This window comes from Grus americana, chromosome 4 (assembly GCF_028858705.1).
Source record: "Grus americana isolate bGruAme1 chromosome 4, bGruAme1.mat, whole genome shotgun sequence".
Lineage (NCBI taxonomy): Eukaryota > Metazoa > Chordata > Aves > Gruiformes > Gruidae > Grus > Grus americana.
Genome location: NC_072855.1, coordinates 63,772,506 through 63,792,749, shown reverse-complemented (window position 1 = coordinate 63,792,749; position 20,244 = coordinate 63,772,506). Strand labels below are relative to the sequence as shown.

Here is a 20,244-nt window from a genome sequence, read left to right as displayed (position 1 = left end):
GCCCTTGGCCAAAGTCATGCAAAATTGGAATAGCATTTTTGCTACAGTGACTCTATCAAAAAAAGCGACATTTTTATGTCGAGAAGGCTGTCCAGCTATAACTAGGGATGGAAACCTGGCAGAACAATGGCCACCGCAGGGGACCTTGGACCAGCACAAACTTACCTTTCTGCAACATCACCTAGAGGATAGGTTCTCGGGACAATTGGATTACTGGTATGTTTGGGATGATGGGGTGCGGGAGAGGAGCAGGATGAAAGAGGCCTCACCAAAGGTAACGCTTGCAGTGACGGAGGCTACTGCCCCAAATAAAGTCTCAGATAATGCTCCAATTGTGTCTGCTCCACTTTATGCCTAATGCTCCTCCTCTGCTTTCTGATTCTGCTCTGCCAGCTGCTGGACTCTATCCTATGATTTCTAACATCTTACCTAATCCTGCTGCTATGCAACTGGGAGGTGGAGGGGCTCCCCCTGTGCTGCACGTATTTACTAATCAGCCTTGGAATTCTGGTGATTTAGCTACATGGGGGAGTAAAATACCAAGACTGAGAGAGGATGCTGACAAATGTGCTCAGTTGTTTTCTAATATATCCACTGAGTATAACCCAAATTGGGAATACACTCAAATACTTCTAAGAGTTGTTTCGGCCAGATGAACATGAAAAGATAATTAATAAGGATGCAGAATTAGCACAACAGGCTGGAGAAGGAAGAAACCCCTGGCCGGCAAATAATCCAAATTGAGATTATAATAATGCAGGGGATAAAACAACCTGCCAAACTGCACTCCGAAATTTAGTGGAAGCAATTAGGGCATGCAAAGAAACGGGTAAATTTGGCTAAGGTACTGGAGTGCAGACAAAGGCCAGATAAACACCCTAGTGATTTTTGGATGCGACTCCAACAAGCCTTGTTGAAATATGGAGGAATTTCAATGAAATCCTCACAATTAGCATCTTTGTGGGTCAGGCAGCCCCTGATATATGGAAATACTTTAAAGAACATATCTGGGGTGGCAGGGAGAAAATTTGCAGAAGATTTTGAGTGTTGCCGTGTTTGTATATGATGGACGTGAGGAAAGGGAAAAAAAAATTGAGCAGATTACAGAGAAGGAAAAACCAAAAGAACAGGAGACAAATTTACTGGCTGTGGCTTTAGGAAGGAATCTGCAAATTACAGATAGGGGTTGGAGGGGGAGAAGATCAGATTCATGGTCTGAGTTAAGACCAGGAGGAACGGAAAGAGAACAGGGAAAGAATGCTGGAAGGGAGTGCTGCTATTGTGGGAGGACACTTATGGTGAGAATGCCCATACCAGCCGCAGGACAGGACACCAGGAAAAGATTTACATGGGGGGAGTTTCCCCGGGAAGTTTCGCAGACACAATGACTAGAGGAACGGGACCCTGTGGAACTGGAGGGGAGGCTAGAAAAATTAGAAGAATTGGAAATTTTCAATATGTGGGTAACCCAATTGGACCAGCAGGGACGTATTATAGGTAAAGTTGAAGGTTGTGCAGTTGAATTCTTGGTAGACACAGGAGTTACATTATTCTGAATTTTACCCCAAAAGGATCTAGGACTACAGACAAAATTTTAATACATGGAGTCACAGGACAGAAAGAGCAGCATTTAAGTAAACCCCTACTAGTAACTATAAGGAACAAGAGTGCATGGAGGCGATTTGTATTAGCAGAGGACTCCCCAGCATGTCTGTTGGGGAGAGATCTTTTGCAGGCTCTGGACATAGAATTACACTTGTCACCTGAAGGAATGGATTTAATAATCATGGGTGTGGCTGTGGTCACTGGGAGCCCAAATAATGAGCTAAAAATACTGGAAATATTAAAATCTGTACCAACAAAGCTGTGGAGCAAAACTAGCATGGATATAAGACTGCTAGTTTTGACTCAACCTGTAAACATAAAAACAAAGGGAAGAAGTCTTCCTCCAGCTGTGAAACAGCATCCTATTCCCCAAGAGGCTTGAAAAAGCATTCAAAAGCAAATAGGCTGGTATTTAGCTCAAGGAATTTTAAAAGTATGTGTGTCACCATATAATACTCGTATAATGCCTGTAAAAAAAGAATCGATTGGATGAGGATGGGGACCCAGAATATTGTTTTGTACAAGATCTATAGGTAACTAATTAGCATGTAGTGACTCCTCACCCAGTAGCGCCTGATCCCTCTACTATACTTTTGCAAATAACACATTGGGCAAAATATTTCACTGTGATTCATTTAACTGCCGCCTTCTTTAGTATCCCTCTAGATGAAGACAGCCAGCTTTTATTTGCCTTCACGTGGAAAGGACAACAATTAACCTGGCCACGTCTCCTGCAAGGATTTGCAGAATCACCTGCATTTTTTTTTCTCAAAGACTGAGATATGATTTGAAAGATGTAGAACTATTGGGTGAATCAGCTCTTATACAATATGTAGATGATTTGCTGATAGTAAGCAAAGATAAAGACACTTGTATAAAAGACACTATACATCTATGTATCGTCTTAGCAGAGAAAGGGCATCGTGCACCTCTGTCCAAACTTCAGCTGTGTCAGAAAGAAGTCAGATATCTAGGGTTCATCCTAAGGGAAGGGCAGCGAGTAACAGATCCAGAAAGGGTAGAGGCAATAATAAAGCTTCTGTGTCCGGTCACAAAGAAACAGTTGCGAGGATTTCTTGGGGCTGTGGGATTTTGTCAGCTGTGGATTTCTGGATTAAGAGAATTAACAAAGCCTCTGACAGAAGCAACAAGAAATGAAGAGGGAGAACCTATTGTGTGGGGTTTGGAAAGAGAGCAAACTTTTAAAGCAATAAAAGGAGCCTTGGCATCAGCTCCTGCTCTAGGGCTCCCAGATTATGCAAAGCCTTTCAATTTATACGTGCATGAACAGAAAGGAATAGCCAGTGGAGTAATAACACAGAAATTAGGACCCCACCAGAGACCAGTTGCATACTACTTCATGCAACTAGATCCAGTTGCAGCAAGAGCACCAGCCTGCATTAAATTAGTGGCAGCAGCAGACGCAATATTAGAAAGAAGTCGCCCCCTCATAGCGGGACATCCTGTGACAGTTTATGTCCCACACGAAGTGGAAATACTGTTGAAACAGTATGTGACCCAAGCTTTATCACCACAATGAGCACACAGATACGAATTGATCCTTCTAATGGCAGATAATGTAATTTTGAAAAGATGTAATACTTTGAATCCAGCAACCCTACTACCCCAGCTTGACGATGGGGAAAAACATCACCAGTGTGAGCAGGTGATGAATGTTTCAAGCACACCATGAGCGGATTTAACTGATGTTCCTTTGCAGAATCCAGACCTAACTCTGTTTGTAGATGGCTCATCCTATTACCTGCATGGACAATGTTGGACTGGATATGCTGTGATCAGCCAAGGGCAGGTAATAGAAGCTGAACCCCTCCCAGCAACGAGTGCACAAGGAGCAGAGCTGGTAGCTTTAACCAGCATGTCTGGGAAAAGGTAAATGAATTAATATTTATACAGAGTCTCAATATGCCATTGGGGTATGTCATGCCACCAGGATGTTGTGGAAAGAATGAGGATTTATTACATCATCAGGGAAAAAAGTAGCTAATGGAGAAGACATATATGACTTGCTGAAATCGATCCAGCTACCTACAGAAATTGCTATTATATGCTGCCCAGCCCATACCAAGAGCGCCACAGAAATTAGTAAGGGGAATGACGTAGCTGATGCGGCTGTGAAAGCTGCAGCCCCACAACCCCTGAGAGAATGCCTGGTTGTAATTCCAGCATCAGGCCAAGGTGGATGGCCTAATTTAACAGACCCCAAAACTATGTATGAAAAAGACTGGTAGAAGAAAAGGAACAATGGACAAAATAGGAAGTGAGCCAAGATGATGACAGAATATGGACAATTGGAGGAATACCAATACTACCAAAGAAATATGTAATTACTGTGGCTAGGTGGTTTCATGATAAAGCCCACGAGGGAGCAAGTACAGAAAGCATGGACAGCACCAGGAATTTATGCTGCTGCGAAAAGAATCACCAGTAGCTGCCCAACTTGCCAAAAGTTCTCGCGCACCAGATCGAGCTCAGAGACGGGGGGGGCCAACCGTGGGCCTAATTCCCTTTTCAGCAATTACAAGTGGATTACGCAGATATGCCCCCACTTACGGATACAAACATTTACTTGTAATAGTAGATCAACTGTTGGGCTGGGTGGAAGCCTTTCCAACAAGAAAAGCTGACACCAGGGGAGTAATAAAAGCATTGTTGAAATAAATTATACCAAGATACAGAGTTCCAGAATCGAGTCAGATAGGCGTGGTCATTTTACAGCAAGTATAATCAATCAACTGTACAAATCACCAGGAATAGAAAGAAACCTACACACCCCTTATCACCCACAGTCTTCAGGACAAGTAGAAAGGATGAATCGAACACTGAAAGAAAGAATAGTGAAAGTATGTGCACACACTGGCTTAAAATGGCCAGAAGCATTAAACTTAGTCCTATGGGATGTTCGAAACACTGCATGACAACTCATAGGACTAACACCAGCAGAGATTCTTTTTGGGAGACATTTAGCTATACCAGGAACTTCCAGCTAAGACCAGCCTATTGGACGGAGATGAACGGTTGACCCAGTACATATTATATATGCAAAAGGTATTTGAAGACAAAAGGAAATGTGCCCAATGTTACCAGCCCACACCTCCTGAAATACAGGTACATGATATACAGCCAGGAGATGAGGTGAGGTCTTAATTAAAGTGTTTTCCCAAAAATCAAAATTGGAACCCAAATGAGAGGGACCATGCATTGTTTTATTGTGTTCTTATATTGCTGTTAAAGTTCTAGGGAAAGAAAATTGGATACACCAGTCTCACATGATACAAGTATTGGAAAGCCAGGCCAGTTGACAGACGACAGCTACTTGAAAGTCAACAAAGTATGATGTGGAATATTGTGCTACTTCTGGTACTACTGGCTCTGATGACTGTTACAACACAGCTAAGTATAAAATTAAAAAGAATGGATGAACCAGAGTGGTGGAATGGTGATAACAGAAAAAGAAAAAAATCTGCTTAAAGTACAAAGGACCTGGATTCCCAATTCGCAAAAACTTTAAAGAAGAGACTTTTGCTTTTTGTTGTGAACCAGATAAGGCAAAAGATCTACCAGTAACAGAGATATTCAAAAGAATTAAATCTCAGTGCCCCAATGACACCAGTTGCTGTTTAACCCTTCATTATTGGTGCTGTGTGGTGGTTGATGGTGAAATGGGCCATGTAGAAATGAATGTATCCTGTGAAAGAATTTATTCTAAACCAACAACAGTCCTGGTACCCCATGTCAACTCCACTAATAAGAAAGGAGTTGATCCTACAAATATCTGAAGTTGGACCTTATGCTATTAAACATAAAGGGCAACAAGAAGTGATATTTAATCCCTCATGGTCACTGAAACAAGTAGAACTGATACTGCAGAGCAATTGAACCAACCTGCTCACCATTCCTAGGCACATCCTATGCAGGTTGCTCAGCATGGTTACATGAATGAACCTTTATCATTCCAAGGTGAACAAAAAGAGATGCAACTGGTATCATAGGGACAGGACTGGGAGTCTTGAATAGCACAAATGCTGAAATGCTTGTTAACAAACTAAGTGCAACTGGAAATGACTTGGGCAACCAACAACTTACGTCTGATATACTACCTCAGTGGGGAAAAAGTAATGAAAAAGATCACCAGTTGATTGTAAAAGCTGTTAAAGCAGTCCAGGGCAATGTTTCATGAGCTCTTAGCTGTATCCAAGATCAACTGTGGATGCAGCCTACAATAGCAGCAATTATAAGGGAAAGTGAAGAGGGCATTTTAGCTACAGAGATTCAAAAAATAATTTGGAATAATGCAACTAAATTTGAAAAGGAGTTCCAAGCCTGGTGGCATTTGGTCAACTTTACTCATGACTCTCTTAACAACAGGGCCACTGCTTTTGTCTTAACAATATGCAATGCTTCACTGTACACCATATACCCAATTATTGCATTGGAATTAAATCGCGATGGAACTGTACTGTACCCATTAGAACACAGAGAATGGGCTCAACAAGTTGGGAATAAATGGCAAACTGTTGACATAGATGCATATGTTGCACAAGCCCAATGAAGATTTGTTTGTGAAAGTAACAACATAAAAGCCCAAGACATTTGCCTTGACACGGAACAAAAAATCTGCCATTTTGAGATAAGTCCCGATGAAAACCCCAAAATTGTAGTTGTATATACTGGTGAGGGTTGTGCCTGCATGAGAACACTTTGTAGCACTACATTTGTAGATAATGTCATAGTAAACACAAGTAGTCACTCAAATATTTGTATTTGTAACTTTACCAAAATTATGGGGTGTGACTTTAATTATTCAGCTCCTATCACATCCCACCAATTGCTCCAGTCTAACTATACATTATACCAAAATTTGTTGCCCACTCTTATAGGTATGAATTTAACACTAGTACAAAAACTACTACAGCACGATGAGTTACAATGAGTATTAAAACGTGTAAGAGATGATAGACAAAGGATTCTAGTCACTGTACACCACGATGCAGAAGAAATTCACCACGTTCTTGAAAGAGTAAAAAGGTACGGAGAGCACAGATGGTGGGAAACCCTTTTTGGATGATCAGCCATGACAACAGGAATTTACAACTGTATGCTACATCCTATAGTATACATAAAAGTGGGAAAAATGATCAGGCGACTTGAAAGAATTCACAAACTTTACTTAGCATAATAGCAGGGATGCTCAGTAAAAACAAAGAGAGGAGCTGTTGAGGGATATGAGTTGTTTAACCTAAATAAGTAGGTTTTAATTAGAATAAATTACTTAGGAATATAATAGAGTGGCTAGATTTGCTGAAGCCTTTAGGCTGCAATAGAGATATTTTTCCTAGTAGTTTTCCTAACAGCTAGTACAGTGCTGTGTTTAGTCTTCTAGTATGGGAAAGTATTTGGTATCACACTGATATCTCGGCAGTGTTTTTCCCAATCTGGGACTCTTCAGTTCTCCATGTTCCGTCAGCAAGGGCAGATGCACAAGGAGTGTAAACCAGAAGATAAGGAGGCTCCAGCCTTCGGGGAAAACTGTGGAAACTGCAAGTCAACAAGATAAGAGCCTGCCTGCCTGGACACAGAAGAAGAATCCAATTAGATGTTAGAAGAGCCCAGACCAAAAATCACCATTGGACTAAAGGATGCATGGACGGCGCGTGAGGGGCGGGTGTGTGGGTCCCAAGGGTATAATTGCCTTGGGATTTCTTTGTTTCGGGTGGAGGCACCCAGCCCGGGCTGATCCTGCTGCAGCACCTTTCAATTAAATTAATGATTTTATAAAATCCGACGCCTGAGACTCTGCTGTGGGAAACCTAGGGTTGAGCCTGAAGAAGGAGGAAGCACGCCCGAGAATAAGTGTGTGTGTGTGTGTCCGTGTGTGCGTGCACGCATGCAACACCATGAATGGTGTGAGATTGCAGGGGCAGCAGCTACTCCTTTAACACTGTGATTGGACCAGAAGGTTATTAGCTGAGAGGATTTTTTCCCACTATCTGTATTAATGAATTTTAAAAGCATTGTCTCTTGAGCGCTGTGCACAAGGCAAAGAGTGACAATGCTAGAAGGGCTGAGCTCTTAACTGCTGTTCTCAGTTTGAAGCTGGCCAGTGAACTCCCACAAGAGATTATTAATGTGGGGAGTTCAAACACCTGTGAGAATGAGGTGAAAGCATATTTATTACTACACCTTTTTTAATTGGTACTTGAAACTTGCTTAGTGTCCTCTCAGTAGGCAGCACTGTCAACTTGGCATTAGAACATGATTTGTTCCATTACACAGACTAGTGATAAAAACCAGTTATCTTGGCTAAAGTGTTAGCTTCATTCAATACCTTAATAGTAAGATTCCTGAAAAAAACTACCTTCAATGATCAATAAATACGCTGCACGAAATCCTTATTTTTGTTTTTCAGAGCTGTTGGGCTCAGTCTGCTTTGACCTTAATCTCATCAGTAAGTCTTGCCCCTTTGAACTCCACTACATGAGAGGGAGCATAGTTTTATCCTTTGGCCACTTAGACCCATCAGCATGCCCCCACAACATTGCTTCTGCCAACCAGGTCAATTCACACACAGGCTGGACATGCAAAAGAGAACAAAGCAGCAAATCAGTTCTGGACCACATGGAAACAGTATCATGTAATTGAGAAGTTACAAATGTTAGAAGAATAGCATTTTGTTATTTCCTTCTGAATTAAAGAAACATTGAGAATGTTACGCTTTTAATTTAAAGAAGTAGGACAATAATAGGAAATATGAAGACAACCATTAAGGCCATAAATAAACTTTATCACCACAGCCTAAATGCTGATGAAACCTCACAGGAGGAGAGGAGAGGGATACTTTGGATGGATCGTGATGGGAGTGGACATATGTTGTTGGCAGTATTTTCTAAGTTCACTGTGTCTGCTCAAGTTTCCTGGTCTGTCTAGATGATTTCTGCAGAGACAATGAAGTATTGTCCTGGATTGCATAGCAAGGAATTTGGGATATCAGTACTTGGGATTACTTGGAATAACTGGAATTTGAACATTCTTTGAGGAACTGACTGGAATACCTTTTCAAATGTGAAGATGTCCTGGTTTTGGCAGGGATAGAGTTTATTTTCTTCCTAGCAGCTGGTATAGTGCTGCGCTTTGGATTTAGCGTGAGAATAATGTTGATAACACACTGATGTTTTTAGTTGTTGTCGGTCAAGGACTTTTCAGCTTCTCATGCTGCCCTGCAAAGGAGAAGGTGGGGAGCACCAAGAAGCTGGGAGGGGACACAGCCAGGACAGCTGACCCAAACCAGCCAAATGGATATTCCATACCATATGACGTCATGCTCCATATATCACTGGGGGGTGGGCCAGGAGATGGGGCAGCTTGGGAAGTAGCTGAGCATCAGCTTCAGGTGGTGAGAAATTGTGCTGTTCATCACTTGTTGTTGTTGTTGATTATCATTATTAGTCTTCCTTTTCTGTCCTATAAAACTGTCTTTATCTCAACCCATGAGTCTGTCTTTTTTTTTTTTTTTCCTTTTCGATTCTCTCCCCCATCCCACTGAGAGCGGGGGGGAGGGGGTGTGTGTGTGTGTGTGCGGGGACTAAGTGAACGGCTGTGTGATTGTTTCAGCTGCCGGCCAGGTTAGACCATGACAGTTCTTTTGGTGCCCAATGTGGGCCTCAAAGGGTTGAGATAATGACAGATCTGACCAGAGTGTGTTAAATTAGATGTCAGCATTCACTGTATTAGTTTAACAGTTGCTGGACACAATGTTGTATTATTTGTTTGCATGGTTGTGACATGTAAGTCCTTACTTGTACTATGTATTCCCTATAGTGATACTTATCACCGGGACCTAGATGAGAATGTTCCTTTTGCTGCACTGTCTACCACTCGCTTATGATAAGATAACATTATTGGCCATGAGAATGATTTGGTCTGTGTGTTCAGCATTGCTGTCACTTCTGTACCTTGGGCACTATCTCCCGGTAATTATTAATAATCATACTCTCTACCTTTTTTCCGTGGAGAACCAATCTACAGGTAAGACAGGGGAATACCTTCACCTTTACCTTCCCTTCTTTCTCCTTCAGGCTAGTTACAACAGCTCTTGAGAATTTTGAATATTTCAGACCAGCATGCTCCTATTGCTATATCTCCTGAATGTGTTTCAGGTCTTGTTTAGGGTTAAACAACTATTTAAAAATATCATGCAGAGATCTCTCCTGAGCCTGGACAGTTATGAGTGGCAGGGTGCGTGGGCATGAAAAACTAGTAGAATAGTTTTTTTGGAAAAAAATATGCTGTCACCCTGGCAATTCCAGAGAGATGCAAATCATTGCAATGTGCTGGGGCCTGGCCTATGCCTATTGAGCTCTGTTCAACACTATTCAATACCCTCAAGGGCAAGAGAAGATCTCTGCATCAGACAGCAAAATGACAGGCACTGTCATTACTCGAACCCCCGTGACAGGGACTGCAGCCACTCCAACCCTGGTGGCAGGCAGTGTGGCTGAACCAGAAAAAACAACCCATGCCACTATCAGTCACCTCTAGACACAAGAAGAAATACACAAAAAGATCAGTTTGCTTAGTAAGGGATGATGATGAACCAGGACCATCAAGAGAACAGGAGGAAGAGGCAGAAGCAGAGGTAATCACCCGATCCCTGTCCCTGAGTAAGTTGCGAGATATGTGAAAGGATTTCTGCCACCATCCAGACAAGCACATTGTTACCTGGCTGCTCTGATGCTGGGATAATGGGGCCAGTAGCCTAGAATTAGAGGGTAGGGAGGCCAAGCAGCTGCGATCCTTGTCTAGGGAAGGGGACATCAACAAGGCGATTGGGAAAAAACCCACAAGCCCTCAGCCTCTGGAGGCAACTTCTGTCAGGCATAAGGGAAAGGTATCCCTTCAAAGAAGATGTTTTATGTTGTTCAGGCAAGTGGACTGCCATGGAGGGAGGTATCCGGTACCTGAGGGAATTAGCTGTGCAGGAGATGGTTTATTATAGTTGTAGGCGACTCCCTTCTGAGGGGTACAGAAGGCCTGGTATGCCAGACAGACCCTCCTCTTTAGAAAAGTCTGCTGCCTCCCTGGGGCCTGGGTTAAGGACATTACTAGGAAACTTCCTAGCCGACCCCCAGTACATTGTCCCCTGTCCCTGCCCTCCCTTTAATCCTGACCCATAAGCTCTAGGTTGGCTCCTCATCCATCCCCAGGTGGAGCTCCCTGCACTCCAGGTGGTCATTGACATAGAGAGTCACACTCCCTCCTCATCTCCCCTGCCTGTCCTTCCTGAAGAGCCTGTATCCTTCCATCCCAACACTCCAGTCATAGGAGCCATCCCACCACATCTCTGTGATGCTAATGAGATCATAGCCCTGCAGGCGTGCGCACGTCTCCAGCTCCTCTTGTTTATTCCCCATGCTATGTACGTTTGCATAGAGGCATTTCAGTTGGGCTCCTGATGAAGCTGACTGACTGGCTGGAGTGGCTGGAATTCCTTTCAGGTATTTCACCAGTGTTTCCCTGTTGGCTCCATTTACCTCAGAAGTCCCTGGCTCATCTCTGTCAGACTTCAAGTGTGCTGCAGTGTATCCAGCATGTCTCTGAGCAACAGGCTGAGAGCTCTTACTAGCACCCTGTCCCTCTGACCTTGGCATCTCATCCCACAGCTTGTCACAGGCAAGCCTGATATTATCCCCCTCCCCCTTCAAGCCTAATTTAAAGCTCCGTCAATGAGCCCTGTTAGCTCCTGAGCAAAGACCCTCTCCCCCGCTTTGAGAAAGGAGAATCCCATCTGCCACCAGCAAGCCTGGTGCTGTGTAGGCCATCCCGTTATCAAAAAACACAAAATTGTGGTGGCCACAGAGCCATGTATTGATAGACTGGGTCCATCTGTTTCTCACAGTGTTGCTGCCTGCAACTGGCAGGAGAGAGGAAAAAACAACCTGTGTACCAGATTCCCTCACCAACCATGCCAAGGCCCTGAAATCTCTTTTGATTGTCCTTGGACTATGCATGGCGGCTCCATTGCCACCCACAGGGAAGAGCAGTAGTGAGTAATAGTCTGAGGGCCGTAGCCGGCTAGGAAGTTTCCTAGTAATGTCCTTAACCTGGGCCCTAGGGAGGCAGCAGACTTCCCTTTGAGGGGAAGGTGCCCATGTACCCAAGAGTCAGGCCACTGAGGAACATCAAAACAAGCAGCAGGTGGATCAGGTTGCTAAGACTGAAGTGGCTCAGGTGGATCTGGACTGGCAACATAAGGGTGAATTGTTTATAGTTTGGTGGGCCCATGACACCTCAGGCCATCAAGAAAGAGATGCAACATAGAGGTGGGCTCATGATCAAAGGGTGGACTTAATCATGGATGCTATCTCACAGGTTATCCATGAATGTGAAACATGCACTGCAATCAAGCAAGCCAAGCGGGTAAAGCCTCTCTGGTATGGATAGCGGTGGCTGAAATACAAATATGGATGATCCTGGCAGATTGATTCTATCATGCTCCCACAAACCCACCAAGGCAAGCGCTATGTGCTTACAATGGTGGGAGCAACCACTGGATGGCTAGAAACATAACCCGTGCCCCATGCCACTGCCTGGAACACTACCCTGGGCCTTGAAAAGCAAGTCCTGTGGTGACATGACACTCCAGAGAGAATTGAGACATTGGGACTCATTTCCAAAGCAACCTCATAGACGCCTGGGCCAAAGAGCATGGCACTGAGTGGGTGTATCACATCCCCTGTCATGCACCAGCCTCCAGGAAAACTAAACGATACAATGGACTGCTGAAGACTACACTGAGAGCAATGGGTGGTGGGACCTTCAAACATTGGGATACACATTTAGCAAAGGCCACCTGGTTAGTTAACACTAGGGGGTCTACCAATCGAGCTGGCCCTGCCCAATTAAAACTTCCATGTACTGTAGAAGGGGATAAAGTCCCCGTAGTGCGCATGAAGAACATGTTAAGGGAAGACAGTCTGGGTTAGCCTTGCTTCAGACAAAGACAAACCCATGCATGGGACTGCTTTTGCTCAAGGACCTGGGTGCACTTACTGGGTGATGCAGAAGGATGGGGAAGTCTGATGTGTACCTCAAGGGGATTTGATTTTGGGTGAGAATAGCCAATGATTTAAATTGTATGATGTTAATTGCTACATAATAATGCATGTCATCACTACTATGATTGCTATATGCCATAGTAACAGTATTACAGTAAGAATCACCCAGACTAATAAAGAATGAACTTTGATGAAACCGAGCAAGGTGCGGACATGATGAAACCAGAACTGGCTTCAGCAATGAGCGCCCACCAACTTCCTCAAGATTGACATCTTCTACCTGGAGACTGTGAGCATGGACCATGCCAGATACACCAGCCGCAAGCTCTGGATGCAGCATGCAATGATCCAAAACCACGCACCATCTCTCCTGCCCTGAGAGACTGTTATGACAGATGGAGTCCAAAAGTCATGGACTAAATGAACTCAACGGATATTTTGTAGACATTTATGAATATTTTACAGACATTTCACAGGGGTGGTCCGCTGACTAAGGGAATGGTATCTGTGTGTACACATTAATAGACAGAAAAAGTGGTGGTGATTAATTGCAATGTATTAAAAAGTGTGGGACCTAGGCATGATGTAGATAGTATAGAATAAGGGGTGGATATTGTCCTGGTTTTAGCAGGGATAGAGTTAATTTTCTTCCTAGCAGCTGGTATAGTGCTGTGTTTTGGATTTAGTATGAAAATAATGTTGATAACACACTGATGTTTTAGTTGTTGCCAAGCAGTCAAAGACTTTTCAGTTTCTCATACTGCCCTGCCAATGAGGAGGCAGGGGAGCCCAAGAAGCTGGGAGGGGACACAGCCAGGACAGCTGACCCAAACTGGCCAAAGGGATATTCCATACCATATGACATCACGCTCCATATATAACTGGAGGTTGACCAGGACACAGGGAAGCTTGTGAATTAGCTGAGCATTGGCTTTGGGTGGTAAGAAATTGTGCTGTTCATCACTTGTTTTATATATTATTATTATTATTGTTAATATTAATATTATTACTATTTATTAATCTTCCTTTTCTGTCCTATTAAGCTGTCTTTATCTCAACCCAGGAGTCTTACTTTTTGTTCCCTTTTTGATTCTCTCCCCATCCCACTGGGATGGGGGAAGTGAGTGAACAGCTGTGTGGTGGTTTTAGCTGCTGGCTAGGTTAAATCACAACAGAAGACAAGCTTCAAATCTAGACAAATACAAGTTTCAAACAGACAGACAAATCCTGCCTAACACGTGCTTCCAAAAAAGCTTTCAAAGATACTAACAGTGTGATCCCATGACTGTTTAAGCTGACTCCAAATGGCATAGCTACAGTGAACTTGCCTGATATATTATTGAGCTAGCGCCAAGACCTCAACCACCAGAAAGCTAACCCAAATTAACAGCTTTGTCCAGGTTCAGCTCCAGGAAATGGACCGCTGTGGGATGAGCTGAGTGACAAGAGCATTAAGAAGTAGGGTACAGGAATAGATGGCTGGAAGGTGACAGCAGCACCAAGAATGGTCATAAACTCATCAAGGAATCAGAGCCAAAATGAGCTGGGCCAAACGGACAGAAATCTGAGCTGCCTCTGCTCCTAGAGTAACAAAGACTTTCCTAGAAGACATTCTAACTAAAGAATTTTGCTTCTGTGTCCAGAAGACTAAAAAATGCTAGCTAGTTTTAACAACTACAATTTTGTGGATGGTTTATAATTTCCTCCAAGACTGAGTCCTAATTTCAAAGCAGGTCTGATACATAAACAAAACAGAAATTCTGATTTCTTAGCCTGGCATCAGTCAGAAGGAGCCAGGTCTACTGCAGCCTAACCCCTACATAAAATTCACATGGAGAACCACCTTCACAGAGTCCCTGCAAAAACAGAAGAATTTTTTTTTTTTCAAGGATCATGCCCTAAAGAAATCACTGCAGTAGGATTATTCAGTCTGAGTTAAGAGTGTTTAATGACAATCCTCAAAAAGAACAATATAAAAATAAGGACGATCTATATACACAAAAAATGAAGATTTTTTTACTGAAATAGGTTGTCTTATAAACCATCTTGGGCACGGTGAATGCAAAAACCTGAAGATAAGCAAAAACCCGTTCTGAACTGCATTCTTGTAGTTTGTCGGTAGACTTCAGGGTAGACCAAGAACTAACCCTCAGAAAGCAACCAAATAATCTGAGTTCAGAAACAGATGTGTATAAAGAAGCCTGTTCAAACAAATAAGGAAAACATGCAGCACATACAAATCACTGGAAGCCTCCAGTGAGTTCCTGTGAAGACCAAGGATAATCGAAATTGAACACAGAATGCTGAGTACATGACTATAAATACCTTCCCTTCTTCCATTCATATTGCATAGCCTAGGGCATTGGAGGCAGATGTGGATGTGAAATGAAATTCCTATTCCTTGTCAATTTTGAACAAGTATCAGAAATAAAATTTTATCAAGTAGCTGTTATTTTTGCTATCATATCAACTGGTAACTTTGGAGTGGCACTGCTGTGCCTGGTGACTGAACTTTATGTCCTCATTTACACAGGTCCTTGAACTAGTCTTAGGAGTTGTGTATTCCTTTAAATTTTAAGAGAAGAACAGAGCTTGAGCGACATGGGGACTGCTAGAGGAAATCAAAATGAGAAAATTGGCTTACCCTGAATGAGAATGCAGCACTGTCTCCACCTCAGGATACTGCTGCAGGGATTACTGTATACAGCTACTGTAAAAATATGAATTCCAGTTAAGAAAATACTTATCTCAGAGACTTTGCTGTCATGTCAACAGATGTCAGATACAGTCGACTTGAGGCCTACTACATCACATATCAAGGTCTCTCTCATTCAATTTAAAAATCGAATTAACATAGTAATCTGTTTTCTTCTCTCACCATTGGGGGACATCTTGTGATTGCTGCTAACTGATATAAAACATGCACCTTCCTATTATCCTGATCTTTCCCTGTCTTTTTCTGATTTACATACAGACTGGATGTGCATTAGACATGTTCACAGTAATTAGTACAACAGGTGCCCTGACAGGGGATTCTGAACCTCACCAGACACAAATAATGCATCCACAAACACCATGCGTAATTCTCCATTGTAAGTTAGTATTTCTCTGAAATGTAAACCTCATGTTTGCTTCCCAGTATAATTCCCACATCTAATTAATACTTCTCTAATATACATGCTATAACCAAGAATGTTCTTTGAGGCTACCTTCATCATTCTTTCTCAATTGGAATTAAAAAATAATTGCAATATATTTAACAGACACTAGAGGGAAGCCAAGATGTCTCAACAACACTCTCTAATAATACAGTCCTAAACACAAAGTTAAAAACAAAAAAAACCCTTAACGTGGTGTAGAAAATACCATTTATACTTACTATATTTAAAGATGCCAAACAAATTATTAATTTACAGCATGGCTTTGCTGTTTCTTTTTCATTGGCACTCTGCATGCTGGTAGGCTCCAGGCTGTTCCCTTGGTGATGCTGAGAGCCTGGGAACTTTCACAGTTGTAACACTTGACAGTAATCTCATGGAGCATTCAGACAGCATGATAACTTGCTAATATACACTGTAAATATGGGTGGTGAATATGTTAGTGTGTTTTCTTCCTTATTTCCTGTTTGTTACACAGTTGCTCCGGTAATTTCTAGTCTGGACATAATTTTTTTTGTTATTTTTTTCAGCACTCATCACACTGACAAGGCTCTCAGGACGTCTGGTTCACCCCCTCTGTGTGTCCCTTCACCAGCATTACAAAAAGGATTCACTTTCACCCAGAGGAGAGTCAGATGCAAATATGGTCAGAACAACTGGTTTATATTTCTGCTCTGAGCTGCAGTGATCAGGCACAGGGCTTCTCTAGGGTACCCCAAAAAGCTCTGGTCATGTGATTGACTTCCCCTTAAGTTCCCTTTTCCCCTCTCCCAACTTCTTACTCTGTCACTCATGTATGCTCCCAAACAAGCAGCTTTTGCCATTGTCTCCAATTTTGCAGACTTGATAGCCTCATTTGGTTTTTACAACACGAGTGCCATGGTACTTTCTACCCTGGCCATCAATTCTGTTAAATTAGTACTGCTTTACTTTGCCTGTAGTGTGCTGCTGTTTCTCATCCTGCTGTCTTTTTAGAAGCGACGCAAATCAGGGTTAACCACGGGCACATATAGCTTAACATATCTGTTTATCTTCACTCCCCAGCAAGAGGGGTAACAAACAAAAAAAAAAAACAAAAAACATTTGATATACAAAATAAGCTGATGGTAACACAATGCCAAAAATAGCTTATTATGTTAAGTGCAAGGGAGAAAAGCCTTGATATAAAGCTTGATTGCAACAACATTTCAATTTACCAGTTTAAATACAAGACTTGCATTAAAATATTTCTTGAGATACATCTCTTGCTCTCTAAGGTGATTTTTTTAAAATTTATATACACATATCCAGTTGTAACACTTGACAGTAGTCTCATGAAGCATTCAAAAAGAGTATAATTTGATAAGTACACACTGTAGATATGAGTGGTTAATGTCTGTATGATTTCTTCCTTCAAGGGTTTATAACATTATGTTGAGTACTAGCCTCAGACAGGTGACCAGCCACCTGATACAGTACAATACCCCTAAGCCCTTCCCCAAAGTCCCACAGTCTACACTTCCAATGCTCACTGGATCCAGATGGTGTTGCCTCTTTCTGGTCTGCGAGACTCCACTGTCAGTTCTCCAAAAGTGGAGAAAAATTGCTCCATTTCCTTCTGCAACATATCATTCCTCTTCTCTGCATCTTCCTTGGCCCGTTCTGCATTACGCATTTTGATTTCTACCATTGTGAACTTCTTCCGCTCTTGATCCAGTTCTTCATGCAGGGCCATCATTTCTGTCTCCAGGGTGAGATTTCTCTGCTCCAAGCTGCAAAAATGAAATAAAAGCAGACACCTCCTGAGTAGCACTCCTCACTCACTCGAGCAGAAATGCACACCACCAACAAATCCATACACGTGTCTGTTCACTTAAAAAGCTTAGACTCAATTTTTGAGAGGTGTATCTACAAACCATGGCTTCATCAATGAACCATTCTCACAGGGCAATCGCTTCGGTAGCTCATTTAGAAAATGCCTAATAACAGCCACTGCCAAGGTGCACAGTAGCAAATAGCTCCATCTAATTGTCCAGGAACAGGCTACATATTCCTTTTACTTCTGGAAGTGTAGATACTCAGCTCCTGCTGTAGTTGCACTTGTGTCACTTACAAGGTCAGGATAATGTCCTGAATGCTTTTGTTTCACTGCTAATCTCCTTTCTTCAGATGGTTTATCTGTTGTTGCAAATATGGATCAACAATTTTAAAAAAAATGCTATCATCATGGGTTTTGTCTAAAAAATTGACTCTATTTCGGATCTAGCTTTCCAATAGAAAGCACCAGAAATCCCAGTGGTACTAAACACATAGTCGTCATGCATATTAAACATTATAAGAAGTGCTCTACTACGCTGCATACTATGCTCAAAAAGTGACTGCAGCTAGTGCAGATTGCTAGTAAGTCATGAGAGGGAAATCTTCTTGGATTTACTCTGCAAAAGGCAGTCAGATGGTAGAGCCAAATCATCTTACCTTTTTATCCTTGTCTCATACTCTAGTTTTTGCTTGGCCATCTCCTGCTTCAAGCTGGACACCAGGCTGTGCAAAGCACTGTGATTGTTAGTACTGTTGGCCACAAACGTTTCACTGTTATCGCTGCTGCTGGTAGCTCGGCTGCTGTGGCCCCCCACACTCCTTCTGTCACTTTTGTTCTCATAGTCACCTGGGTTAGAGAGGTCTTCATGTGGTGGTCCATCCAGCACAGAGTCTTCAAAGTTACCCACATAAAAGTCCTGCTCAGGGCAGGTGGTGGTGGATGAACGACAGGAGTTGGAGTGCTCAGGGAGGGATATTTCACAAGAGGATGTTGACCAGGTGGCACTGTCCACACTCTGTTTGTCATCCGAGCTCACCATAGAGAACTGCTGGTGGACATTGTCATAGGTGGAAAGCCTGTTGTGCTGGCCTGACTCACTCACCGATTCCTTCTGCTTGTTGTCCCTCAGTGTGACGTAGCCATTGGGCACCCAGCCCGGGGTCCGGCTGTTGAGGGTGTTGCTGTGCCCATCTGTGCTAGAAACACCCATTCGCACACCTCCATTCTGTACGCTGTGTGTGCCCATCTTAGTCACCGGTCCTTTCAGGGATGACGTTCTCCTGCTTTGCAGGTTACAGTTTGGTAAGGTCTGGCTCTTCTCAGGGCCCTCCACAGAGCTGCTGAAGGACCCGTTGGTGACTATGCCACTGCCTTTATTAAAAGCAGGATTTTTTTTCACCATGAGTGGTGGGCTTCTGGTGACATCCAGTTTCTGGATGCTGTTCCTGGGGCTATTTGTCTTGCTGCCTGGCAGAGCAGTTGGAGACTCATTGTCCATGCTTCCCTTTTGGGGAGACTCAGGTTTGTCCCAAGAGCAGCGCCTCACTGCTGTCTCCTTGGTGTTGTTGTTCTCTTTGTTCTGTAGCTGCCCTGCAATCGCTTTCTTTGGCATTTCATTGTTGTTGTTGCATACTTCAGGTCCCAACTGAGGGTCTGCATCCTTGGGAAACAGCTCTTCATGTTTGCTAATCATCACTGACATTAGCTGCTGGACTACTACTGTACCTGAAAGGAGACAGCAAGCATGTGGTCATTAATGGCCTGTTTCGTCTAGGGCATAAGTATACTTTATCCATCAGATTCCACAAATACTTAGTAAACATTCAGTTTATACAAACATTTACGCAATGCATCCATCTGTGTAACACTGTGAACTTTTAACACGCCTGAAGTGCCTCTGGCTACCAGGCCAGACCAGCACCACCTCTTCCTTCCATCAAACCAAGCCAGCAGGCCTCACAGACCCCCCAAGAACAGGAACTTTTGCAAAGAAGCTGTTACAGTGACAGTAACTGCATCCCAGGAAGACCACAGGAGGAGATAATGAGTAGCAAAGGATAACATCATTGTAAGTGATGTGTTTCAACTCAATGTGGCAATTGTTTGTAAAACCACAGTCTTATTCTGGCACAGTACTTGTATTTAGTAGTTTTAAAGAAAACAGGCAGGCAAGGGATTTGCATAGCTGAAGCACAGATATTTTAGTCTTTTGGAGCAAAACAGGGAAGTAATATGACAGAATTAATTTAATGTGAATGCCTTTAACCACTCCACAGTGATACTATATAGAACCAGGAAACTATGCCATGTTAGAGTACAGTACGAAAGTAATGCAGGACCACAGCTTGCTACTTGCTGTAATAGATGTCTACCTTTCCTCTTAAAGAACAACTCCTTGGTGTGCACACCACTTGACTGCACTGTAATTTACACTCTAGCATTTATAACTGGACTTGGGGTAATGTGCAACTCTATTTTGTTAAGCAGACCCCCATTAAGGATTATTAGGAATATTACAGGAACAAGGTCAAGGTAGTTATAACAACTACCCCATTTTTAAGCTCCTAGAGAGCTTTCAGAGGCATGCTGTGCTCTTCTGATCAATAATTTC

At 42.8% G+C, this 20,244-nt stretch overlaps 1 protein-coding gene across 7 annotated transcripts in view; it reads right to left on the bottom strand.

Moving 5' to 3' along the window:
- Window positions 1–16,847: 16,847 nt before the first annotated feature.
- Window positions 16,848–20,244, bottom strand: part of ARHGAP24 (Rho GTPase activating protein 24) — a 230,871-nt gene continuing 227,474 nt past the window's right edge. For all 7 annotated transcript variants that reach the window (XM_054825404.1, XM_054825409.1, XM_054825407.1 and 4 more), the window contains 2 exons: window positions 18,290–19,358; window positions 16,848–17,586 (listed from right to left, as the gene is read on the bottom strand). In XM_054825404.1, the coding sequence (XP_054681379.1) occupies window positions 17,343–17,586; window positions 18,290–19,358 (1,313 nt within the window). In that variant the 3' untranslated portion in view covers window positions 16,848–17,342. The remainder of the gene's footprint in view (window positions 17,587–18,289; window positions 19,359–20,244) is intronic.